We start from the raw sequence: 27,502 nt of genomic DNA on the forward strand, positions 1-27,502 counted from the left end.
TACTTTCAAAAATGACTTCCTGACACTTAAATCTATACTCGATGTTAACAAATTTCTCTTCTTCAGAAACGCTTTCCTTGCCATTCCCAGTCTACATTTTATATCCTCTCTACTTCGACCACCATCAGTTATTTTGCTCCCCAAATGGCAAAACTCCTTTACTACTTTAAGTGTCTCATTTCATAATCTAGTTCCCTCAGCATCACCCGACTTTATTCGACGACATTCCGTTATCCTCGTTTTGCTTTTGTTGATGTTCACCTTATATCCTCCTTGCAAGACACTATCCATTCCGTTCAACTGTTCTTCCAAGTCCTTTGCTGTCTCTGACAGAATTACAATGTCATCGGTGAGCCTCAAAGTTTTTATTTCTTCTCCATGGATTTTAATACCTACTCCGAATTTTTCTTTTGTTTCCTTCACTGCTTGCTCAATATACAGATGGAATAACACCGGGGAGAGACTACAACCCTGTCTCACTCCGTTCCCAACCACTGCTTCCTTTTCATACCCCTCGACCCTTATAACTGCTATCTGGTTTCTCTACAAATTGTAAATAGCCTTTCGCTCCCTGTACTTTACCCCTGCTACCTTCAGAATTTGAAAGAGAGTATTCCAGTCAACATTGACAAAAGCTTTCTCTAAGTCTACAAATGCTAGAAACGTAGGTTTACCCTTGCTTAATCTAGCTTCTAAGATAAGTCGTAGGGTCTGTATTGCTTCACGTGTTCTAACGTTTCTACGAAATCCAAACTGATCTTCCCCGAGGTCGGCTTATACTAGTTTTTCCATTCGTCTGTAAAGAATTCGAGTTAGTATTTTGCAGCTGTGACTTATTAAACTGATAGTTCGGTAATTTTCACATCTGTCAACACCTGCTTTCTTTGGGATTGGAATTATTATATTCTTCTTGAAGTCTGAGGGTATTTCGCCTGCTTCATACATCTTGCTCACCAGATGGTAGAGTTTTGTGGGTACTGGCTCTCCCAAGGCCGTCAGTAGTTCTAATGGAATGTTGTCTTCTCCGGGTGCTTTGTTTCGACTCAGGTCTTTCAGTGCTCTGTCAAACTCTTCACGCAGTATCGTATCTCCCATTTCATCTTCCTCTACATCCTCTTCCATTTCCATAATATTGTCCTCAAGTACATCGCCCTTGTATAGACCCTCTATGTACTCCTTCCACCTTTCTGCTTTCCCTTCTTTGCTTAGAAATGGGTTTCCATGCCCTCGGGAAAAATTACGGCCATAGTTTCCCCTTGCTTTCAGCCGTTCGCAGTACCAGCACAGCAAGGCCGTTTTTGTTAGTGTTACAAGGCCAGATCAGTCAATCATCCAGACTGTTGCCCTTGCAACTACTGAAAAGGCTGCTGCCCCTCTTAAGGAACCACACGTTTGTCTGGCATCTCAACAGATACCCCTCCGTTGTGGTTGCACCTACGGTACGGCTAACTGTATCGCTGAGGCACGCAGGCCTCCCCACCAACGGCAAGGTCCATGGTTCATGGGGGGGGGGGGGGGGTTGCTGACATGACGAGAGCATATCCTGAAGATGAGCAAGAAGGAGTGTTTAGAACTCACCTCCTTCTTCGCCTGGAGATGTAGGATCCTCGGAGCCTGAAATCTGAGTGGTGACGAGGTCGAAATAGTGGCCACGATGCTCCATCAGCACATCGTGAGAGCCTTGCTCCACCACCCGGCCATCATGGATCACAACTATCTTGTCTGCGTTGCGGATCGTTGACAGCCGGTGAGCCACGATGATCGTCGTCTGGCCCACGCTCGCCTGCGAAAGAAAAATACGATTACCTTCGGTAAGAGTTTTACTTTCGCCGCCATTTTCCAGTTCGCTGAACTTCTTGAGACCTGTCCCGAATCTCACATCTCTTCCTTATTGGTGCAAAATAGCTTATTTATGAATAATAACCATGTTCCCTATCATAAGTCTCACAAAACGATGCAGTAATTACCATACTTATTGTCGATCAGCCTTCGAGAACGACACTTTTTTTATACTATGTGCAGACAATGAAATCCGATAATACGGCCAGGCATGGTAAGGGGATGTCGAATCAAGTAAAACTACTCAAGTTGTCACAAGTGGGAAATGTATCATTTTTGTAGTTTGGCCTTTATACGGCAGTCAGTCAGCGAGGAGGAAATGGTCGTAAGAATTTTTGAGTTAGTGGTAACCTAGCAGCACACACCTGCCGTTCTTGAGAGAGAGCTGGTGACTTATTTTACGAAGTACAATTGTAGCGACTTTGGAGGCAGAAACACCTAGGACGAACCGCAAAAAAATGTGATTTTCTTCGTGTGTCATCATTTACTGATGTATTAAAATATGTGTAACTTTCAGTTCTCGCTATTAAAACATTGCATCATCCAAGATGTAGCCTACGTATTTTCGTATCTTCGCTTTCACATTAACAAATTATGGCACTACGGACATTTCTAGCGTAACCGATTTCTTAGTCAAATAGAAAAATCGACTCTAACGAGAATGACAGTGGATAGGAATTTGAATTTTGACTAGCTTTGAGTGTTGAAATAAAAAAATTATCCTGAGCTAACTTAACCACTAAATGCTCTCCTTGGGCGCTTGGGAAAGTCAGGTTTCACTCACCGGTATTCACGCACTCAAGACTGGTTACCGTTTTCAGAGGCTGTGGAGAATTCTTGTAGGGTAGAAGTATCTATGAAATCATTCTACTGTATATCTTTTACATGTAGCCAATAATAAACAGTCTCGGATGACATGCAAGTCCATAATTCTGCTGATTCTGATTTCTGATAACATCAACCGCCCACGTGTGCTATATTCGCGCATTTTCTTCAAGAGGTACGATTTTTAGCGTTCTACTTTCTTGCCAGAGCTACGGGTCACAGGATTCGACGCTGAATCGGGGCTCGACAGAGAATAAATCACGCAGCTAAACGATGTGCTGTTTCATCCATGTATGACGTTCATCTATCCAGTATCTACGAGAAAAACTACGATACTGCATGTTTACTGATACAAACGCTGTGACTATAGGTATCAATTTCATAAATAAATCTGCCATCCACCACGGAAACATTTGATGGCAGGAACAACCCAAAAATGTCAGTGAATGATATTTATCAGGGTATAATTTTACATTTTTAAATTTTGGAACAAAAATAGTTATTTTTCCTTTTGTGAATCCAGGTGAAGCACGTAACGTAAGGTAGTGATTACATACCAATAGATGTGACAGTTTGTGAAGGCCAGCATTTAAAATCCCTGTGTGTTTATGTGATCACAATTGCTGTACGACTCGTAAGTAATGGCTGTTTTTACGATGACGTGCATCAGACACAAGAGGCGGTGCTGGGATGTGATACTAAGTATTGTACTTATTGCTGCCTTCCAGACAATTAAGTGTAAGAAATTTAAATTGAATGCATGTTAGGTTATAAGTAAACGTGATTTTTCTGTTTACTGAAATGATATTTAGCAGTTGCAAACATTACTGTGCTGTAGTCCCAAAATCATGTGCTTACCGGCCAATGACTCCACAAGCACTACAGGAAAGAAGTGGGAGTACACTGCTGAAACCACAGCGTACTGTTTCGAATGACTGGATGCGTCCGCCCCAAATTTTCAGTTCGGTTATCGATCGCTCTGAGCTGTAGACGAGTCATACCTTTACTCGTTTCTGGCACCTGTGGCAGCACAACGTGCGAGAGAGCAAACAGTCATTAGGATCTGCTGTTAGCCGAGAGAGGATTAAGTCATCTCCAGAGTAGAATGATGTAAAGAAAAACGAAGGAATCAAACTTGTGCAAAATACCCGGCTGTGGTCAGCAACAATTCCTTAGAGCTACATTTCTTACGATTCACATCAAGTTGAGCTTACATTATAGTAATGGTTAACTTCAACCCAACACAGTGAGTGAGTAACCTAGACTATAGGGAATCCATTTGTGAATACTTTTGGGGAACAATAAACCTCTCCAGATCCATCATTAAGTTTACTTTGTTATCGAAACAACACAACTATTAAGAGTAATGAGGGGGCCGCATTTCACTGTTATGCACAGGGTCAGTAAAAATACCAATGACACGCGACATTCTTCTCTTAGCATCCTCGTCCCCCTATTGCCTAGGTTGCTGTAAGCTGCATGGCAGATCAAAATACAGGGTAAAAGTTTCGCGAGGTGAATCTTCACAGCTGTCAAGAGTTTGAAGAACTGAATGCTCGACGTGAGCTATACACGTTTATTTTTATTTTCTTCCAGTTTCTGCCGTAGAAGCCATCTTATTTCTGCGAAGATGGTCACTATGACCGAAAACAGGATAAAATAGACAAATTTTAACAGCTGATGGCGAACGTGCAGTTCTTCAAAATTCAGGGTGCTTCAGGTGAAATAGTAAATACTGTATGAGGTGATACTATTTATTAATTCGTAGAAAACATGCCCAGTATCAAGCACCCACTTATCGTTACTTATGGAGGCCTACCTGATAAGTTGTAATGCCAACAAATACTCACAGAAGGTTTTAAGTATAAGCTACCCATTAAGTGGTGTTATGTTCTTTTTGTTTTATTGTGTTACGTTGTTTATGTCATGTTATGTAACTTAATTTAGTTTTGCAGTTCTTAAATTGTAATACCATGTATCCAGTACTCTTTTAAAAGTCACCTAGGGACGAATAATGCCACTACTGGTACAACTATTACTATTAAGTTCAAAGTTTATTTTGATAAATGTCACCCGTCCCTTCAATGCCCTTTCTAATTGTCTAGACAACACTTCATACAGTGTAGCTTTTCTGAGGTCGTCTGTACTTTCCTTTATGAGACCAGCTGTACTGACAATCTGTTCAATCAATCCATCTCTAGCGATTCCTTTTCATTTTTAGGCTGTACCTTTCAACAATCTTAAAGGGATAAAATTCGGGGAACTTAGTGGGAAAAAACGTGATCGTTTATGTCGATCCATTTTCCGGAGAATGTCAGATTATTAGATGATGTCTGACATGGCCACTAAAATGTGGAGGGGGCTCTGTCATGCTGGAATGCACCTACTCATCCTTGAAGCCACAGGAACATTTTACGCAAGTGGTAGAATCTCGTTTCCAGAAAAGCCTAGATAGAGTTCCACTAAGATGATGCGGTGCCGTAAGAGGCCATGTCGACTGATCGTCTTTCTTACCATATCACACATTTACGAAGAGGTGTACGTGCCTTTGTGGAAGCAGACAAAGGCAAATGGTTTTCGCTACAATAATGATCATCGATAAAAACAACCATAGCTACTGCAATACCAACAAGCGAAATAAAAACTTACGTCTGTGGCCAGATGCATTTCTGCAACCAATAAAATTGTGCAGTTGTTATATGGGATGCTTTCGCGAAGATGTATATACTGATACTTCCTAAAATGCTTACTGTTGCTAATCAAACACTCTGTATGCTGAGGAAAAACGTAGGGGGTTTACAACCGTAACTTCGGTTGGCCGTACTACACTCTGTTGTGTGACTATTTCTGCAGGACTTCGGACTATGGAGGTCCGCAGAAATGCTAACATTTGGCAGTAATCGTTCTGCACTGGTGCTGGCTGATGTAACCTCACTGAGGAACAGTCTCAGCTTCCAGAACTGCGCTGTAACATGTTGGCCGCTCATTTACGCGACGTGTTCGTGCATTGCTTTAGATTCTAGTGAAATAATGGCATGTAAATTGCGCCGAGCGGAGTGGCCGAGCGGTTTGAGGCGGAATGTCACGGATTGCGCGGCCGCTCTCGCAGAAGGTTCGAGTCCTCCCACGGGCATGGGTGTGTGTGTTGTTCTTAGCGTAAGTTAGTTTACTTTAGTATAAGTAGTGCGTAGGTCTAGCGACCGATGACTTCCGCAGTTTGGTCCCTTAGGAATTCACACACATTTGAACGTTTTTACTGTTTTGCTGTTCCTAGAAGGTGACTGCTATATTATGTAAGGTGCCCAGCTTTGAAACTGACAATGGTGACTTACAAAAAAATTCAGACAACTTTAACTCTGAAGCTCGTACAGGGTTAAGAAGTTGCAAAATATAATCCGTTTTTACTGGTCTGTTCCAAAGGGAATGCTGCAAACGAGAATGCAATATTCTAAGTTAATGAGGTAATAAGACCTATATTCCGTAATATTCATAGCGAATACCTCACAAGTCTTAAAAACTTAAACTCACAGTTGGTCATTATATTTTCACGAGCATTAATTCTTGAAAGCATTTGAATTAGCAGATATCACGACCACACACACTTAAATTGTGGTGCCACCGCCAGACACCACACTTGCTAGGTGGTAGCCTTTAAATTGGCCGCGGTCCGTTAGTATACGTCGGACCCGCGTGTCGCCACTATCAGTGATTGCAGACCGAAAGCCGCCACACGGCAGGTCTACTCTAGAGAGACTCCCTTGCACTCGGCCCAGTTGTACAGCCGACTTTGCTAGAGGTGGTTCACTGTATACATACCCTCTCATTTGCAGAGACGATAGTTAGCATAACCTTCAGCTACGTCATTTGCTACGACCGAGCAAGGCGCCATTACCAGTTACTATTGATGCTGTAAAACATGTACTGTCAAGAGCGATGTTCACCAATTATGGATTAAAGTTAAGTATTCCAACAGCTATGTACGCTTTTTGTTAGTCTCATTTCCTTGACCTGTTCCAGACCTCACGCCACCCTGCGTGGCTTTCGGCTTCCTCTCGTAGTAGGTTGGCTGTCTTGCCAATCCACAACATTTGGCGACGAGGCGAATTCGCGTTTGTAACTATACTGCCCTGATTAACTTGTGTAATGGCTTCGCCACAGTCTCCTGATGTACTGTCCGAATTTTATCGCTTACAGAATCAGCAGACGCAGGCCTTACTGATTGCCCTTGGACAGCTCGTCCAGGGTCAACGTGCAATGCAAAACGATGCGGCGGCCGCCGCTTCACCGCTACCGCAGTCACAACACGCAGTTGGACCAACTTTTCGTCCTTTTGATGCTGCACTGGAAAGCTGGACGGAGTGGTCACGCCAATTTGGATTCCATCTCGCCGCCTACAGAATTCAAGGTAACGAGCGGTAGCCTTTCTTATTGTCTTCCATCGGAGTGACCACGTACTGTGTGATAGTCAAATTATTTCCCCAACGCGAAGTAGCAACTCTGTCCTACGACGAAATTTTGTCTGCATTAGATGCATATTTCAAAGAATCAGTCAATGTAGCTGCTAAAAGGTATACCTTCTTTCATACAAAACGTACGGCAGGTCAGACTAATCTGGAGTGGGTTTCAACCTTGCAAGGCCTTACTAGGGATTGTCTTTTTGAGTGTCAATGTGGACTCCCTTATTCAGTTACTATGGTACGTGATGCAATTGCACAGAATATTTCTGATGTTTGTATAAGGGAACAGATTTTGAAACTAGTCAATCCCTCCCTTCAACAAGTGCTGGACATATTGGATCGGCAGGACACACTTGACTTTGTTCAGGAATCATTTGAAACTTCGCCACCCATGTGTCAGGTTAACCGGCTCGCCGGGCGAGCTGCACGGAACAGTAAACAGTCCTCGCGCCCAGCTGTGCCTATGCCGCCTCGCTCTCAGCCACGTGTACTGCGCCAGCAAGCAAATGCAGTGAAATCATGCCTGTGGTGTGCTACTAGACATTCGCGTGAGAATTGCCCATCACGCCAGGCTATTTGCTTTTTCTGTAATAAAAAAGACCATGTTCAGAGAGTTTGCCAGAAAAAGCTCAGATCTGACACTGAAAACCATTCCGGGCCCTTTGCTTTGCGCTGAAATCGAACCAAGTTTACTCAGGCTCGTGAAACTTCGCCTATGGAAATTCATGTAGTTCATTCCACTCCGGCCAGTGCCACTCTCTCTAACAGTGACTGTGTTCGTCCCACAAATACTGTGCGTCGACATCGACGGAAATCTCGTCTTGTCACAAGTGATTTTGTACCAGTGTCAGTTCATGTTGCAAGAGACAGTCGCTCTTGGCGTCAGCAGGACAATAAACTTTTTGTAGACTTGGACATTAACGGCAAAGTGATACCATTCCAGCTCGATACCGGAGCTGCAGTTTCACTGATCAATCAAGACAGCTGCAGTTTCACTGATCAATCAAACAGCTGGCCACAACTCCGTTACGCGTCGCAAATGTTAAGTTAAGTAGTTATTCAGGACAAGCGATCCCTGTGTTAGGACAGTGCAGCCTTCTTGCAACATACAAGGAACAAACAAAACTTGTGTCATTTTACATCCTTCCTCCTTCTTCTGCAGTGAACTTGTTTGGTTTCGATTTATTTCAGATGTTTAACTTGTCTATCGTAAATCAGGTCTATCAGAGAACTAGACTGTGCCTTCAGACAGTGTTTCTCGTCTATGTGAAGAATTTTCAGACATTTTGCACCGGGCCTTGGTTGCGCTAAGAACTATAAAGCACATTTGGAATTGAAAGTCAACGCGCAACCGAAATTTTTCAGAGCGCGCAATGTTCCCCACGCATTGCGTGATGAGGTCGCAAAAACATTACACGATTTGGAATCACAAGGTGTAATTGAACGTGTGCAGGCCTCTCTCTGGGCATCATCCTTAGTAATTTTGCAAAAACCTTCCGGAAAATTGAGACTTTGCGTGGACTTCAAGGCAACAGTGAATCCACAACTAGTGACTGCAACTTTTCCTTTACCCCGCCCGGAAGATCTTTTTGACAGACTGTGCCCGGCTAAATATTTTTCGAAGTTGGACCTAGCAGATGCGTACTTGCAAAAACCGGTGGACGAAGAATCCCAGCGCGCTTTGGTGGTTAACACGCATCTTTGTTTGTATCACTTCAAACGACTGCCATTCGGGTGTGCATCCGCCCATGAATTGTTTCAGCAATATCTACAAACTGTTTGTGCGTCGGTCCCTACTGCAGCAAACTATCTGGACGATATTGTGATCTCCGAAAAGACGGAAGAAGAACATTTTGCCAATCTCGGAACATTATTTCAAGTCTTGCGACAAAATGGTCTTCGCTTGCGGAAGGACAAATGTGTGTTTTTTGCTCGTGACTTACCCTACCTGGGACATGCACTCAATGCCCAAGGCATACATCCCAGTCCAGAGCACCTCCGTGCCATATAAGTCTTGCCTTGGCCGCAGAATTTGAAGCAGCTACAGAGTGTGCTGGGAAAAATTAATTACTATAACAAATATGTTCCACAGGCCTCTTCCATTTCAGCTCCGCTTCATCGCTTACGCCGTAAAGGTGTTCCGTTCGTCTGAATGACGGAATGCGAACGCGCCTTCCGCCAGTTGAAATCGGCGTTGCTTTCCAATACTTCCCTTACGCCATTCGATCCCCAGAAACCCCTTTTGTTGATGGTGGATGCATCGGAATTCGGGATCGGTGCTGTGCTTGCGCGGAAAGATGGTTCGCACGATCGCCCTATTGCCTTTGCGTCCAAATTGCTCTCGTCTGCGCAAAGACATTATTCACAGATCGAGAAAGAAGCATTGGCTCTCGTATTTGGTGTTACAAAGTTTCATGATTTCTTGTATGGTCGTCACTTTACCGGCATCACAGGCCACAAACCTTTGACATCGCTTTTTTCATCCGAACAAGCCTGTACCTCCACGTACAGCGCCGAAATTCATTCTATGGTCTATTTTCCTCTCGCAGTACCGCTACGATATCTTGTATCAGTCCACTGCTAAGCACGGAAACGCCGATGTGTTGTCCCGTTTAACTGTTGCTGAGGATAGGGCATTCGATTCCTCCGAACTTGCTTGCATGTTCATTGATGCGGAAACCGATGACGTGGTCGAATCGTTTCCGATTGATTTTCGTCGTGTAGCTAAAGCCGCAGCTGCTGATCCTGTCCTTGCTACTGTTCTGCGTTATGTTGCTAAGCAATGGCCCCTGTCAAAGTCACGGTTCGGGGATCCGTTGGTTCGCCGATTTTTTTGCTCACAAGGAGACACTTTTTGTACGACGTGGTGTTTTGCTGTTGCGTTCAGACAATGATCAGTCCAGGGTCGTAGTCCCACGTTCGTTACAGTCCTCTGTCTTACAGCTTCTCCAACAAGGATATTGGGGTATAGTGAGAACGAAACAACTTCCTCGTCAGCACTGTACTTGGTTCGGAATCGATGCCGCGATTACGAATATGTGCTCTTCTTGCATGGTGTGTGCCGAACAACAATCAGCACCACCGCGGACTTCTTCGCATGGCCAAAAGCTATTTCCCCTTGGCAACGCTTACACATCGATTTTGCTGGTCCATTCCGGAATGCTCGATGGTTGGTTGTGGTAGATTCATTCAGTAATTTTCCTTTTGTTGTCAGGATGTCTTCCACGACGTCATCTGCCACCATCCAAGCGTTATCTGCTATCTTTTGCATTGAAGGTCTTCCACAGATTATTGTTTCCGACAATGGCCCACAATTCATGTCCGCAGAATTTGTCATTCTGCAAGGCCAATGGTATTCAACATCTGACGTCCGCGCCAGTTTCGCCATAGTCAAACGGTGCCACTGAACGATTGGTCAGGACTTTCAAGTCACAGATGTTGAAGTTGAAAGAGTCGCATTCTCGGGAGGACGCGTTATTGCTCTTTTTGTCATCGTATGGCTCTCAGCCCCGAGATGGTCGCTCGCCGGCTAAGTTGCTTCACGGTCGCCCTCATGGCACCTTCATGTCTTTGCTACATCAGCCGCCTCAGTTTCCTGTGCAGCGGCAGACACCTGCTTTTGCCCCAGGCGATCTTGTCTACTACCGCAACTATCGAGGTTCACGGCGTTGGCTCGAAGGACGCATTCTTCGCTGCCTCGGCCGCGCTATGTATCTGGTTTTGGGGGCCTCTGGTGAGGTGTGTCGGCATCTCAATCAGCTGCGCCTCTGTCGTCGCACGGGATCTGCCGCTCCCCGTTTGTTTTCTGCGACGGTGCCGTCCGGTCAGCGCCCTGGGGACCCATCTACTGGCTCGCCTCAGCCCCAGGTGTTACCGACGCTGCCTTCCATTTTGCACCATGGCGACGCGCCGCCGCCGCCACCGCCGCCGCCGCCTGTTCTCCCGCCAGCGACGCCCGTAGTGGACGCGTCGCTGCAACCGCCGGACGCCTCCCTGGGTTACGCGCCGCCGATCGCTCCCCGTGACCAGTTGTCCTCCGACATGGAACTCTTACCCGCTCCGAACCATATGTCGTCTTCCCCTGTCGGGTGCCCCGGCCCTTCGCCCCCTCCTGCCTCTCTACGGGCGCATACACCGCATGTTGACGTGCACCCTGGAGCAGGTTTTCAGGCGTTTCCTAGCTCCCCTCGGTCCGAATGGCAGGGTGCGGGTGGCACAGCCTCGCCTGTTGTTAGGCTCCCCACCTCGTCGCATACGTCAACATGGGGTCCTTCCCCCGGCGGGCGGCAGCTTTATGCCACAACCGTCCGCCGATTTGCGGGGGAGGAATGTGGTGTCACCGCCAGACACCACACTTGCTAGGTGGTAGCCTTTAAATCGGCCGCGGTCCGTTAGTATACGTCGGACCCGCGTGTCGCCACTATCAGTGATTGCAGACCGAGCGCCACCACGCGGCAGGTCTAGAGAGACTTCCTAGCACTCGCCCCAGTTGTACAGCTGACTTTGCTAGCGATGGTTCACTGACAAAATACGCTCTCATTTGCCGAGACGATAGTTAGCATAGCCTTCAGCTACGTCATTTGCTACGACCTAGCAAGGCGCCATTACCAGTTACTATTGATGCTGTGAAACTTGTACCGTCAAGAGCGATGTTCACCATTTATGGATTAAAGTTAAGTATTCCAGCAGCTACGTACATTCTTTGTTAGTCTCATTTTCTTGACCTGTTCCAGACCTCACGCCAGCCTGCGTGAGCTAAAACGCGTGCCTTTCGATTTCCTCTTATAGTGGGTTGGCTGTCTTGACTATCCACAACATAAATTCTAGTCACCCCATTGGCTTATAGACTTTCTATAAAAGCAGGTAGACGATGATGGGGATTTACGTAGCTCGATAACTTAATATTGCTGCAAAATTCAATTTACAGGAGATATAAGTGAGCTAACTTACTGTGTTACGGAGGAATATAGGCTTGATACTATTAATGAGATAGGTGAAAGCTAACTAAGTTTTGTAACAAATTTCAGGAAGTAACAACGAATAGTTTGTTCAAGAATCACAAGAGGAGGTGGGAAAGGCCCAGAGACAGGAAAGATTTCACTTAGATGACATCACGGTCAGACATAGATTCTGGAATTAGATACTCAATTGTAAGGTTAACTTAGGAACAGATATAGACTCAGATCACAGTATAATAGCGATGAAGGCTGGACTGAATATTAACAGATTAGAATCAATAATCAAAGAAGTGGGATACGGAAGTACTTTTTTAGAGATATTCCAATAAGGAATAGCTCAGTAGACAGTACAGGAGAACAGACTTTTATAAGAAGGGGTATCGTGGAAGTTGGAAAGGAAAACATACGTGCAAAGAGGGTAACTACTAAGAAATGATGAGTAATAAAAGAAATACTCCAGCTGATCGATGAAAGAGGGAAGTACACAAATGTTCAGGAAAAATCCAAGAATACAGAAACACATGTCGGTGAAGAATGTAAGAATGTAATAAATATTACGTGCAGGGAAACTAAGGTGAAATGGCTTCATCAAAAACGTGAAGACATGAAAGACAAATGATTGTTGGATGGACTAAATCAGCTTGTAGGAAACTCAAAGCAACCTTCGGTGAAATTAATAGCGAGGATGGCAACATTAAGTGTGCATCGGAGAATTCCACTGCTCAATGCAGAGGAGAGAGCTGATGGGTGGAGAAAGTACATTGAAGGGCTCTGTGATGCGATAGAAGAGGACACAGGAGTCGATTTGGAAGAGATAGGGGATCCAGTATTAGAATCCGAATATAAAGAGCTTTGGAACACTTAAGATGAGAAAAGCAGATGGGACAAATACCGTTCCATCAGAATTTCTAAAATCATGGGGGGAAGTGGCAACAAAACGACTACTCGCGTTGGTGTGTAGATCATATGAGTCGGCGAGACAGCATCGGAATTCCTGAAAAATAACGTCCACACAATTCCTAAGACCACAAGAGGCGAAACGTGCGAGAATTATCACACAACTAGCTTAACAGTCATGCAGCCAAGTCGTTGACAATAATAATGTACGGAAGAATGGAAAAGAAAATTGAGGATGTGTTAGATGACGATTACTTTGGCTGCAGGAGTGGTAAAGGAAACAGAGAGGCAGTTATGACGCTGAGGTTGATAATAGAAGGAATCAAGAAACGTTCACAGCACTTGCCAACCAGGATAATTGTTCAGGTATGTCACATGGTGCAAGATATTCAAATTCTGATGAAAATAGGGGTAAGCTATGAGAAGAGACGGGTAACATGTAACATGTACAATAGCTAAGAGGGAATAATGAGAGTGGAAGACCAAGAATGAAGGGCTCGGATTAAAAACGATGTTCAGTCTATACATCGAAGAAGCAATGATAGAATTAAATGAAAAGTAGAATAGTTGAATAAAAATTCAAAGTGAAATGATATCAGTGATAAGATTCATTGGTGAAGAATTACATGATATGCTGAATGAACTGAACAGTCTAACGAGTAAAGATGATGGATTGAGATTAAATCGAAAAAAGACGAAAATAACGAGAAGTAACAGAAATGAGAACTGCGAGGAACTTAAAATCTGGATTCATGGTCGCGGAGTAGATGAAGTTAAGGAATTCTGCTCTCTAGGCAGCAAAATAACCAATGACAGACGGAGCAAGAAGGACATCAAAAGCAGTACAGCACTGACAAAAAATGCATTCCTGACCAAAGCAGTCAAAATGTATCAAATCTAGGCCTTAATTTGAGGAAGAATTTTTTAAGCAGGTGCGTTTGGAGTTCATCATTGTATTGGGGTGATTCATGCACTGTGGGGAAACCGGAACAGAAAAGAAGTGAATCATGGAGTGTGGGGATATCGGAGCCGAAGATAATTGAATCATGGAAGAAGAGGAGGAGGAGGTCAGTAGTTAACTCCCGTCGACAACGAGGTCATTAGAGACGGAGAACAAGCTCGGATTACGGAAGGATGGGGAAGGGTATCAGCCGTGCTCTTTCAAAGGAAGCATCCCAGCATTTGCCTGAAGCGATTTATGGAAAACCTAAATCAAAATGCCCGAACGCGTGTTTGAACCGTCGTCTTCCCGAATGCGGGTCCAGTGTGCTAACCATTGCGCCACCTCTCTCGGTTTGAATCATGGACTGTGGGAAAATCGGAACAGAAGAGAATCTAAACATTTGAGATGTGGTGCTACAGACGAATGTTGAAAATTAGGTTTACTGATAAGATAGGGAATGAGGAAGTTCTGCCCGGAGTCGCAGAGGAATGAAATATCTGGAAAACACTAACAAGAAGAAGGGGCCGGATGATAGAACATCTCTTAAGACAACAGGGAGTAACTTCCATGATATTAGAGGGAGCTGTAGAGGGTAGAAACTGTAGAGGAAGACAGAGATTGGATTACATCCAACTGAGGACGTAGGTTGCAGGCGCTAAGACGAAGAGGTTACGAGTTCGTGGATGCCGCATCAAACCAGTCAGAAGAGTGTTGACTCAAAAAAAAAAAAAAAAAAAAAAAAAAAAAAGGTACTGTGTACTCCATTCAGCAAATAATATGGGATGTGGTGTGGGAAGTAAGGCAACTATTGACACCATCAGTCTTAGAATATTGGATTGGCAGGTATGGTTGGAAAGAAGAAGGATTAGAATTAAGTCCAGTTGACGGAGCACAGGTTCGGATTGTTTCAAGGGCGGTGAAAGAATCGGACGCGTCCTTTCAAAGGAACCATCCCAGAATTTTCTTTGAGTGGTTAAGAGAAATCAAAGGAAACCTTAATACGACTAGTCAGACGCCGGGGGTCCGACGTCCTCCCGAATACTGGTCCAACTTTAATTGGAGTTCCTAGACTGTGAGAACACTGTTAGAAGAGCCACACTTCCGTCACAAGTCAAGTTCCTTGAGTACTTAATTTACACAAATATTGTTCAGTCCTGTTCGAAAGAGATGACAAATACCACTTCCTTGCTCTGATGTGGTGAACTGCCTCCGCTTTCTTTACCTCGTCTGTTCAAGAGAGACAGCGCAGAAGGGTTAAAGTTGGCGTTTTGGCGTATATATTAATTATTAATTTATTACTGTATAGTGCCACTAGGAAGTATGCTGACGAATTCTATCTGAAGCATAATACACTACTTCTTCAGTAAATACACATGCATCAGCATTCTTCTTCCATGACGAAAGCCTTTGTAGAGTCTCTAGGAATCTTTTACGGATTTCCAGTTTTTTCTTTCATTTCTCCTGTTGCACGTGAGCGTTATGACTCGCGCTACTACAAGGCAACATGTGGGACATAAATGCACCTTTTAAGCAATTTAGTAAGTCTCTTAACTAGAGTTGAGCTCTATGAAAATTACGGTTCGGTAGTTTTCAAACAGCACATAAATGACGTAGCAAATTGTAGGATTAGCGACAGTATTAGTAGCTTTGGTAGGGAACAAAACATAAATGAATGTGTGAGTTAAACTGAGGGCTGATGAGTTTTCTTCCTCTTCTGTTTGTTTGTTGTGCACATAGTTATAACTGCACATCTTTCAGTGCGAGTCCATTGTGTATTTTATATCCTTACAAAATATAAAATGCATATTGTTAGTATAAAAATTAGTTGATTACATAACATCTGTGTTTTTATGTAAGCAATGCAATTATTTTTGTGACAAGTAAGGGTTACATGGATAAACATTAAAAAGCTACGTAATTATTGTTATTATTTTGGACTAAAGGAACGTTCTTCATCAAGACGAAAGGCAAGTTTCCTGTATTATTAATAGGTGCAAAAAATCTTTATAAATGACAGAAATATGTTTTTTGTAAGCTCGACGAAATATTGAAGCGATGTTTTTGTATTGCAGTTTTTTTCTTAAATTTCCTTCTTTTGGTGATACTGCATTTTATAACGCTATATGGTCGACCTTTATTTTTTATTTATTTTTACAACAACATCCTTCTATTTCACTTAGCAAATCAGTAAATTTCGAATAAAAACTCATTTAAATCGTTTATTTTTAGGGAGAAGTCAGGAGGGAGACAATCTACAACGAAAATGATCCATATGTTATACAGTCCTTTACGTATCTCCTCTCAATTCCACGTTCACTGAATATGGCTCTGAGCACTATGCGATTTAAGTTCTGAGGTCATCAGTCGCCTAGAACTTAGAACTAATTAAACCTAACTAACCTTAGGACATCACACACATCCATGCACGAGGCAGGATTCGAACCTGCGACCGGAGCGGTCGCTCGGCTCCAGACTGTAGCGCCTAGAACCGCACGGCCACACCGGCCGGCACTGAATCTGTTATAGAGGGAATCTACAAGCAATTTCTCAAATTGCTTGCATACACAAACCGATAGACATGCGGTAACGCCCTGTGGTCATGCAACACACCTATCCTACAAGTAATGTGTTTACGGTCATAATGGGCCAGGGCTACTAGGAAAGATAATGTAGCCTATGCTTACTTATGATAGTCTACAGTGTCCCGATAGAGCCGGCACGGGAGCTCATCGTGTTCGGCCAGAGGGTTAGCTGCCGTCAGTAATACAATACTTCAACGGTGTCTTGGGACATCCGAACAGAAAAAAGAAAAAAAAAACCGGCTGGGTCGAAGATATTCTTCGCTCAGGGACTCGGTGTTGTGTTGTCTTCATCATCATTTCGCCCCCGTAAGGAGCGCAGGTCGCACAATTTGGCATCGAATGTATAAGACCTGCACCACGGCGGCCGGACGTGTGCCGTAAGGGGCCTCCCGGCCAATGACGCCAAACGCTCTCTCCATTTTTCATAGTATACAGTAGTTTCACAGCTCTACTCTTAACTAGATCAGTTTCATCGCAACAATGAAAGAATATTCCACCGTTTTCAACGCTCGCAGCTAGTTTCCTACAGCAATTAGGCAGCCAAATCTTTTACACCTTTGCATCGCAGTGAAATCTCGAACTTCACTCACGTTTTTATTACAATTGTTAACATTACACACATAAAGTGCCCGTTCTGGCATTGCTTACGCAGGTGCGAAGTGCTTTTCGTTACAGATCACTCAATAAAAGTAAATAAGCCGAAACGATAACGCCCACGAAATCTTGCAGTTCGTGACATACAAAAAACGGTTGCCTAAGCGTTCCTCAGCGACGCCATGCGCACACAACAGAATCGCGTTCACTTCTGCGCTCTGCTTATGGTGCCTCCCACCTGTGGACTAGGAGTGGGAGTGGCTGGGTACTCACCCTGTCGAGCGCGGCCTGCACCTTGGCCTCGCTGCTGGTGTCCAGCGCAGAGGTGGCCTCGTCCAGCAGCAGGATCCTGGGCCGGCGCACGAGGGCGCGCGCGATGGCGATGCGCTGCTTCTGGCCGCCAGACAGCTGCGCGCCGCGCTCGCCCACCAGCGTGTCGTAGCCCTGCGCACACCACAGCGGCCGTCACTCGAGAGGTGGGCAAAATGGAGAACTTCAAGGAAAGTCGAGAACTCCGTTGTAGGGCACCAATAGGGGTCGAAGACACACCCGAGAACAGAGAGCTTCAAATGTACAGCGGAACGCCTATAATTCCAATAATTAGGTTGCATATTTGCTCCCTTTTATGCAGGGGAATTTGGGATATAATCGGGCAGCTAAGGGAAAGCTAGATAACAGAGACAATTTTCAGTGCTGAAATTTTATTTATTTCGGTGTGAGACAAACAAAGCATGAAGAACATATATGATCGATACTGACTTATTTTTGATCGTTTAAATTATATCCGGCAACAGCTTTGCCGCAGTGGATACAACGGTTCCGTCGGATCACCGAAGTTAAGCGCTGTCGGGCGTTGCCGGGACTTGAATGGCGGACCATCCGGGCCGCCATGTCCTGTTGCCATTTTTCGGGGTACACTCAGCCTCGTGATGCCAACTGAGGCGCTACTCGACCGAATAGCAGCGGCTCCAGTGAAAGAAAACCATCATGATGACCACATGCCCCTCTTACCCGCATCCTCTGCTGAGGGTGACACGGCGGTGCGATGGTCCCGATGGTGCACTTGTGGCCTGAAGGCGGAGTTCTTTTTGCTTTAAATTATATTTAATACAACTCAGCACTGTGCAATTGTTGTACCTCATACTTTGGGGTAAAAGCCGTTATTCCGCGGGACACAAACGGCATCGTTATATTTTCCGCATGAGGCATGGTTTTAAAGGTACTTAGAAGTAATGGTTGTATTTACTTCAGTGTCTGTGTTCCCCTATTAGTCACTTACCTTTCAGGTAATGTATAAACTTCGTCGTTCAGCAACAACAAATTGGCCCGTAGCATTTATTAGAAACTGCCAGTATGACAACAGGGTCACTATGTACTGGCATACGTGAGACTCGTAAATGTGTGTGCCTACTACACACCTGGCGCTCTATGAGGAGCAAAGGTAGAGGTATATCTTGGACCACGGGAAAATGGAGAAGCATGGGCTGCAGCTTTCTGGTTGCATGACGCCACAGGTGGATTTAAGTAATAAGTTTTAAAATGAATTACCAAATAAAATGGTGCTGTGGGAGGCCAATGGAAACCGTTTACTGAATAGGATGAAGGAGGTTCGACGTCTGGTAAGGCATACAGGAATAGTTAATAGCGTGTGGAATGTGATACAAAGGTAGTAAATTCTAAGGAAGACCAGGATTTTAAAACCTTGAATACATAGTGTCGACCTTCTGGCCAAGCAACTGCAGGGGGTGCAGTCATATCGAATTGGGAGATGCCGACTTTAAATCCGGTTTACTTCGTTAATTCACACGTAGTGGATCACGGATGAAAAAACTAGCTAAAGGAAAGAAAAGGCTCCGCTATAATTGGACCACCGTTTCCAGAGAGTTTATTTCCCGTTAAGTAGCGCGGATAGTGTGGTGTCTTTTTCTTTACCCAATCGTAATTCGGCTCGTACTCTAATCGGTCGAGGACGATACATAACGAGGCTGAACAAATTACGACAATCTACATCGTCTCCAATGTATCTGTGTGGTATGAAGAAATTGTTATGTCAGACCAATAGTATTTGTAAAGTGTTTGGAGAGCGCTGCGCTTGGAGCTTGTACCTGCGGCAGCTTCGAGATGAAAGCGTGAGCGTTGGCCATCTTCGCGGCATTTACGATGTCTTCCTTGGTGCAACCATCCCGGCCGTAGCGGATGTTCTCCTCGACCGTGGTCTGGAAGAGCACCGGCTCCTGTCCCACCACCCCGATCTGCGAGCGCAGCCATCCCACGTTGAGGCTCCGGATGTCGTGGCCGTCAAGTTCTACCTGTATGGGATACCAAAAACAGCATCAGCAAACATCACACTACACCATCGTGGACCGAGCAAAAGCATGTGTAGTTGGCAAGAACATTACACTCGTGTAACATGGACGTGTGTGGTCACAAACGACTACGCTCTCTGAGCATCTCTATTTGGACAGTGGTGGACGTTAAACAGCTAGGGCTCATACGAAAAGGTGCCTGAATGTATGTGGAGGAATAACAGCCCATTTTCGTCAACGGCTGAAGCCAGAGAATTCGCGATGTTTCACGCTGGGATCTGGAGTGAGGTAAGGTTCTAACTCATCCCAAAGATGCTACATTTGATTCAGGTCGGGACTTCGGACAGACCAGGTTATTGCCAACAGACGTTATTTTAGGGCAGGGATATATTCCATGTTGGTACAGACAAACAACCTCTTGTAGCTGTTCCTCTACTGCGCAGTGTACACAGTGCTGTAAGATTGTGCTCATATTATCCCGAATTTAGCGTTTTATTAGACGCAATGAGGGTACCATACTCTAACAACAAGAAACACACCCGTACGGTATCACTAAGTTGTCCGTCTTTCATTGTTGGCGTTAAACATCGCGGCGGCGATGTTCGCTAGGTATTGGCTCTGAGCACTATGGGACTTAACTTCTGATGTCATCAGTCCCCCAGAACTTAGAACTACTTAAACCTAAGTAACCTAAGGACATCACACACATCCATGCACAAGGCAGGATTCGAACCTGCGACCGTAGTGGTCACGCGGTTGCAGACTGTAGCGCCTAGAAACGCTCGGCCACTTCGGCCGGCTCGCTAGGTATTCTCCAATCTCAAACTCTTTCTTCGGACTGCCAAAGGGCATAGCGCGATTCGTCGCTCCAAATCACTGGTTTCCAGTCATCCACTGTCTAGTGACGTCGGTCTTTTCAGAACCTCAATCGGTTCTTATTAATGACAACATAAATGTGAGGAGCAGCTTGACCATTCTACTCTATTCGTTTTCACTCCCTGATTGATGAGCAGCACTCAGGGAGGGTGTTAGGATAATTTAAGTTTACTACTGCTTCTAGTAACCCGTCACCAACAGTGTAAGCGAGCAGTAGTGGATTTCTTTGCCTGTTTAACACCACTACGTTAGATCGTTGAAAATATTCTTGACAGTGCTTGTGACCAGAGAACATCGGATAAGAAGGGATAATTTTGATGTTACAAGCTAAAGTCGGCCTATTGAGACCTACCACATTATCGTATAACAACGCCAGCCCAGAATTTATGCCAAGTATTCCTTAGTAAAAGGTATTTGGGAAAAAATATCCCACACTGTACACATAAAACTCCTTTATTACATTAGATTACAACCGGTTTCGACTATGTTGATGGTTATCGAGTGCAAAACACAGATCACTCTCTGTCAGCCTACAACTGAAGGAACTGAATCCAACAATTTATTGTAGGCTGTATTTCATTCTGCGCAAATTTTTTGGATTACATCCGGTTTCGACCGTGTTGATGTTTATCGAGTGTAAAACACAGGTTGCTCTCTGTTAGCCTAAACAACTGAAGGAACTTAATCAAACAATTTATTGTAGGATATATTTCATTTTGAAATGTAATGTATGTTGCAAAGAGATACCGTGGCAAATTAAATCTCTGTGGTGTGCTGGAATCTGAAGGAGTGCACTTGGCTCCCTGGTATTTATCTTGACCCGAGATATAGTTTGAAACTTTCAGGAAGTCAATATTTGTGGCGGAATAAACCTTTGGAGAAATGATAAGCCATTCATTCAGTTTTCTGCGGCAGAATTTATTCGTAGGTACAGTGATTTCCTGCTATCAGAGCAGAGAATATTCACACTAAAATTCTTTACATTAAAAAATTCAGGGTGAGGATGATGCAATCGCAAAACCCGCAAAACAGTTGGTGGAAAGACGTGAAATTTTGACTTGACGTTGCATTCGAGTACACGCGTGTTTTTATTTAGCGAATGGTATGAAAGTAAATACACTACGGGAAAAGAAATTGTCACAACTGGGAAGACGACGTCGATTTTGATCCGGGGACTTCATATGCCTCCTGGAGCACAGTACATGTGTCGATAATACTTGCAACAGATGGCGTGGTGGCATAGCTACCAGAGCTCCTTCGGAGCCTACCCTTTAACAGAGAATACCCACCATCAGAAGGCTTAGTGTGGTGCACACATGTGAAGCAAGTAGGCAACCATGCCACAAAGATACACTTGTGCTTCCTACAAAGGGAAAGAAGTCAAATTTTGGCCTTCTGTGTGGCGGGAAGGTCTTTTCGCAGGACTGCCATATAAGCTGGACGTGCTGCGTCTGGTGTGTAACGATGCATCTATCAGTGGTCACACGAACATTCGCACACATCTCGACGAGTTTCGGGACGTCCAAGTGGCACAGACACCCGCCAGGATCGTAGTATTGTAAGGGCTTGTGAGCCCAGTCGTGTCAACACGAACTGTCACAAATCGACGCACACGGCTAGACTGGTGCCCTCAGAGGACCACATGGAAGACGATGAAAGCAGATTCTGTCTGCACGCAAGTGCCGCTCATTAGCGAGTACGACGCAGACTTAGTGAGCACTCTCTCGTAGACTGCACTCGTCCAAGACAGAACTGCCTTATGGCCTGAGGCGCGATGAGCTACAACTCTTCTCCTATGGTACTTCTGGAGAGGACGCTAATGAGCGCTCTGTACGTGCAGAATGTTGTTAAATGCATTCGTTGGTTATTATTCCTACAGGAAGGTGATATGTTGCTCCAACAGGATAATGTTCGCCCACACACTGATCGTGAAACTTAACGTGCTCTGCAAGACGTACAGAACTTCCCTGGTCAGCACAATCTACGAAGTAGTCTCAAACAAACACATGTTGGATATGGTGGAACGATAAGTGACTTTTGCGACTCGTGAATGAACAACTCTCATAGAATTACGTGAAGAGGCCAAGCTGGCGTGTCATAATTTATCCCAGGACAGTATTCGCCATCTGTACGGTCAGTTGGATGCAACAGACAGTGCCGACATTGCCGCCCGTAGGTGCTATACGGCATTGTGCTATTGATATATAAATGTAATCATTTCATATGCTCCACAAGTGCTCTTGAGACAATAAATCTTGAGTGAACACGAAGCCTCTAGAAGCATGTACTATTTTTTCCGGCAGTGTATATATAATTGTTCTATTGGCCCTGCAAGAAACAAGGTGGACAGAAACCGGAGCTACAGAAATAGAAAACTATGTCATATTCCATGGAGCCTCAGAAACAAACCACTCACTAGGAACTGGTATTGCAGTGAGGAAATCACTCTGTACCACTCTCATAGATTTTAAATCAATCAACCCCAGAATCTTACTCCTAACCATAGACACGGGAAAACACAAACTCACATATATAAATTGTCATGCCCCAACCGAAGAAAGCGATGACATCAAAAAAGATATTTTCTACGAGGAATTAGAAACAGTTTTAGACAATGTACCAAGTGAACATTAAAAAATTATCCTTGGAGATTTTAATGCGAAAATAGGGAAAGAAGCAGCCTTCATGGGGACGATCGGAAAGCACAGTTTACATGATGTGAGCAGTGATAACGGCACTAGGCTGGTTAGCTTTGCGACTGCAAAAGGCTTGTTTATAAGTAGTAGTGATTTCGACAGGAAGAGTATATATAAAGGAACCTGGGTGCCTCCAGATGGGAAAACAGTGAACCAAATTGACCACCTAATTGTAGAGAAGAGAATAAAGAAGTGGATACAAAATGTTAGAACGGCAAGAGGTGCGGAATGTGGATCAGATCACTTCCTTGTCAGAGGAAGGATGAAAACAATATGAGGAGCTAGGAAGCACAAAAGAATGCAAAGAGTCACTCGACATGACCATGAGAGTCTGACTGAAGATAATATAAGAAGAACTTTCAAGATAGCACTAGCAAACCGTTTTGAGGCTTTGAATGAAGAGGAAGGAGATCCTGTGGTAGATCAGAACTGGAAGGCGATTGCAAAGACCATTAAAGAAACAGCCCAAGAAGTAATCCCAAACCGAACTAGGGGAAAAAGAGTGTGGTTCAATGAGGAGTGTGAGGGAGCTATCAGGGAGAGACAACGGGCCAAACTACTGTGGATACAAAGCAATATGCAAGAAGAAGAAAAGTCGAAGTTTGAAGAAACACGACGGCAGACCCAAGCCACATTGAGGAAAGCAAAGAGAAAATATGTTAAAAGTATCATGGAGGAAGCTGAACAAGACTTTTATGGAATTAGGTATAAAGAACTTTACAGAAAAGTGAAAAGTTTTAAAGGAGGGACATACCATCAACACAGATTCATAAAAGATGCCAATGGAAGAATGTTAACAGGAGATCAAAAAATTGGAAGAAGATGGATGGAATACTTCAGAGAATTACTAAACTCTGATGAACCAACCGAACTACTTGAGTTTGATGAACCAGTAACAGTAGACCCAGAATATCCTCCACCCACCATTGAAGAGATAAGGAACCAGATTAAAAACCTTAAGAATGGTAAAAGTCCAGGTGAGCACGGTATTCCTGCTGAACTTCTCAAGGCTGGAGACGAAATCCTCTGTTTGAAAATCCACAAGCTAATCGAGCAAATTTGGGTAAAACATGAGATACCAGAGAAATGGAAGGTAGCTGTGATATGCCCCATATATAAAAAGAAAGACAAATCCGTATGTGACAACTACAGGGGCATAGCGCTACTCAACATCTGTTATAAGATCTTCTCCAACTGCCTATTAGAACGATTAAAACCTATAGCAACAGACATAATTGGAGAATACCAAGGAGGTTTCCAGGCAGGGCGATCAACCACGGACCAGATTTTTGTCCTAAAACAGGCCTGTGAAAAAAATGTACGAATACGGACGAGAGATACATCACCTGTCTGTAGACTTCAAGAAGGCTTACGACAGTATACATAGACCTAGCCTGATTAGAACTATGACAGAGTTTGGTATACCAAAGAAGTTGGTCAAACTGGTAAAGGTATGCCTAAATGACACAAAACTTAAGAATAAGGTAGGCAATCAAATGACAGAAAGCTTCCAAGTTGTAACAGGATTACGCCAAGGAGATGGGCTATCACCTGTCCTCTTCAACCTGGCACTCGAGAAGGTAATGCGGGATTTCAACAAAGAAAACATCGAGGGCATTCAAATTAGTAATGAACACATTACATATCTGGCCTATGCAGACGACATTGCACTATTAGCATGCACACAAGAAGATCTGAAGAGAAGTATCCAGACCTTGGAGTTATTGGCAGCTAGGATCGGTCTACAAATTAGCTCTGAAAAGACAGAGTATATGACCATAGGAAGAAAGATCCAGAACTCTCAAGATTTAATTGTGAACAACACCATGTATAAACATGTGAAAGAGTTCAAATACCTTGGATCATTTTTACAGAAGTAACATCAACTGAAGCAGAGATAAAAGCACGACTGCAGGCGGGAAACAGATGCTATCACTCTCTAGACCCTATATTAAAATGTAGAAGCGTCTCGCAACAACTAAAGCTACGGTTGTATAAGACATTAATAAAGCCACTAGTACTTTACGGTTCTCAAACATGGAGCACTCGAAAACAAGACCTTAAGCGACTGCTAACATTTGAAAGGAAAGTCCTCAGGAAAATATTTGGACCAGTCAGAGATCAGACTACTGGAGAATGGAGAAGACGCCATAACACTGAATTAGAAGAGCTGTACAAGGAGCCTAACATCTTGGGAGTGATAAGAAGCAAAAGACTGCAATGGGCTGGACATGTTGTTAGAATGGAGGCAACAAGATGGCCCAAAATCACAATGGACTGGATCCCGTCAGGCAGCAGACCAGTGGGAAGACTTAGAAAGAGGTGGATCGATGGAGTGAGAGAAGACCTGTTGCAGCTGGGAGTCACGGAAAACTCTCCAGTAGCAGAAGACAGAGACGGATGGAGAGCTCTAATTGTGGTGGCGCGCGGTCCTCTGGGCCTGATCGCGTGAAGAAGAAGAAGTGTATATATAATATACAAAGAGGATAAAATATTAACTAATATCTCATGTTCGTTTGCTGAAAACCTCAGATCCCAAAATTTTCTTCTGTCAGCTTTCAAAATTTTGACACAACACTGCATGCGAATACGCGAATCTTTCTATATGCCTATTTTTATTACATATAAACAAATGGTTAATATATAAATGGGAAATTTTGTTACCAAAACTCAAGAAAAATTATTGATAGAATTACTTCAAATTTCCACACGCTATTCTAATGAACCTTCAAACGCACGTGACTGGCTCAAATGGCTCTGAGCACTATGGGACTCAACTACTGAGGTCATTAGTCCCCTAGAACTTAGAACTAGTTAAGCCTAACTAACCTAAGGACATCACAAACATCCATGCCCGAGGCAGGATTCGAACCTGCGACCGTAGCGGTCTTGCGGTTCCAGACTGCAGCGCCTTTAACCGCACGGCCACTTCGGCCGGCTCAAACGCACGTATTCCATACACTAAGCTGACAACCGTCATGTCATGATATAGCGATTTGCACATACGCAGGTAGCTTTAATTTCGCGTACGCCCGATATAAAAGGACAGGGAATTGGCGAAGCTGTCAGTTGTACTCAGGTGATACACATGAAAAAATTTCCGTCGCGGTTAGGGTCGCACGACGGGTATGAACAGAAACTTAACACAGAATGGTGGTTCGACTTATAAAATGGAACATTCCATTTCGGAAATCGTTGGGGAATTCACCTTTTCGGTATCTACAGTGTCAAGAGTATACAAAGAATTCCAAATTTCGCACCACATGTAAAGTAGTGGTCGACGGCAGTCACTTGACTCCGGGCAGCGGCGATTGTGTAGAGTTGTCTGTGATAACAGATAAAAAACACTGCGTGAAATAACGACAGAAATCAATATCGGATGCAAGGCCAACGTATGCTTACGACACTGCGGCGAAATTTGGCGTTAATGGACTATGATGGTAGAGGACCTACGCGAATACGTTTGTTAACAGTACTAAACAGCCTTCTGGACACGTGATCATACCGGTTAGACCCTAGACTGGGAAACCATGATCTCCTCATGATTCCCAATTTCAGTTGTTAAGAGCTGATGGTAGGACTCGAGTGTGGTGCAGACCCAACGAAACCGCGGAACCAAGTTGGCAACAAGGCACTGTGCATGCTGGTGCTCGCTCTATAATGGTGTGGGCTGTGTTTACATGGAATAGAGAAGCCTCTCTGGTCCAACTGAACCGATTATTTATTGCAAATGGTTATGTTCGGCTACTTATTCCTGAACAAGGATGAAAATCTTTTGGGTGACAATCCACTACGTCAGCGTCCCACAATTGTTCGAGATTGGTTCGAAGAACGTTCTGAACAATTCTAAAGAATGGTTTGGCCACCCAGATGGCTCTACATCAATCCCATTGAACATTTATGGGACATAATCGAGATATGGTTTCTTGCACAAAACTGTGCACCGGGAGCAGTTTCAGAATTATGTGCGGCTTTATAGGCAGCATTGCTGTGTAGTGAAAGTCCAACGATCTATTCAATCCATGACAAGTCGAGTTACTACCCTACGCTACGCAAAAGAAGATCCGACACGATATTTGGAGATATCCCATGACTTCTGCCACATTAGCGAACGTTTAAAATACAAATACATATATAAGTAAGATAAACTAAATAAATTGCTATTAAATTAGGAAGATCTTAGTTGTTGAAGAGAAGTTAATTTCATTTGTCGGTCTGAAAATTATGCAGGCATAGGCATAGAAATTCTTAATGGAAGCACCTGAAGCACCAAAGAAACTGGTATCGGCATGCGTATTCAAACACAGGTATATTTACACAGGCAGAATACGGCACTGCGGTCGGCTACACCTATATAAGACAACAAGGATTCGGGCGTAGTTGTTAGATCGGTTACTGCTGCTACAATGGCAGGTTATCAAGATTTAAGTGAGTTTAAACGTGGTGTTATTGTCGACAGAGCTTCTACGAAGGACCATTTCACGAGTGTATCGTGAGTATCAAGAATCCGTTAAAACATCAGATTTCCG

The 27,502-nt window shown here is 44.1% G+C and overlaps 1 protein-coding gene across 2 annotated transcripts in view; it reads right to left on the minus strand.

The window, feature by feature from the left end:
- The window catches only part of LOC126095086 (ATP-dependent translocase ABCB1-like), a 146,067-nt gene that overhangs the window by 59,067 nt on the left and 59,498 nt on the right, over nt 1-27,502 (minus strand). For both annotated transcript variants that reach the window (XM_049909771.1, XM_049909770.1), the window contains 3 exons: nt 19,201-19,404; nt 17,369-17,539; nt 1,579-1,783 (listed from right to left, as the gene is read on the minus strand). In XM_049909771.1, coding sequence (XP_049765728.1) covers nt 1,579-1,783; nt 17,369-17,539; nt 19,201-19,404 — 580 coding nt within the window. The remainder of the gene's footprint in view (nt 1-1,578; nt 1,784-17,368; nt 17,540-19,200; nt 19,405-27,502) is intronic.

Source organism: Schistocerca cancellata, chromosome 8, assembly GCF_023864275.1.
Source record: "Schistocerca cancellata isolate TAMUIC-IGC-003103 chromosome 8, iqSchCanc2.1, whole genome shotgun sequence".
In the NCBI taxonomy this organism is placed as follows: Eukaryota; Metazoa; Arthropoda; class Insecta; order Orthoptera; family Acrididae; genus Schistocerca; species Schistocerca cancellata.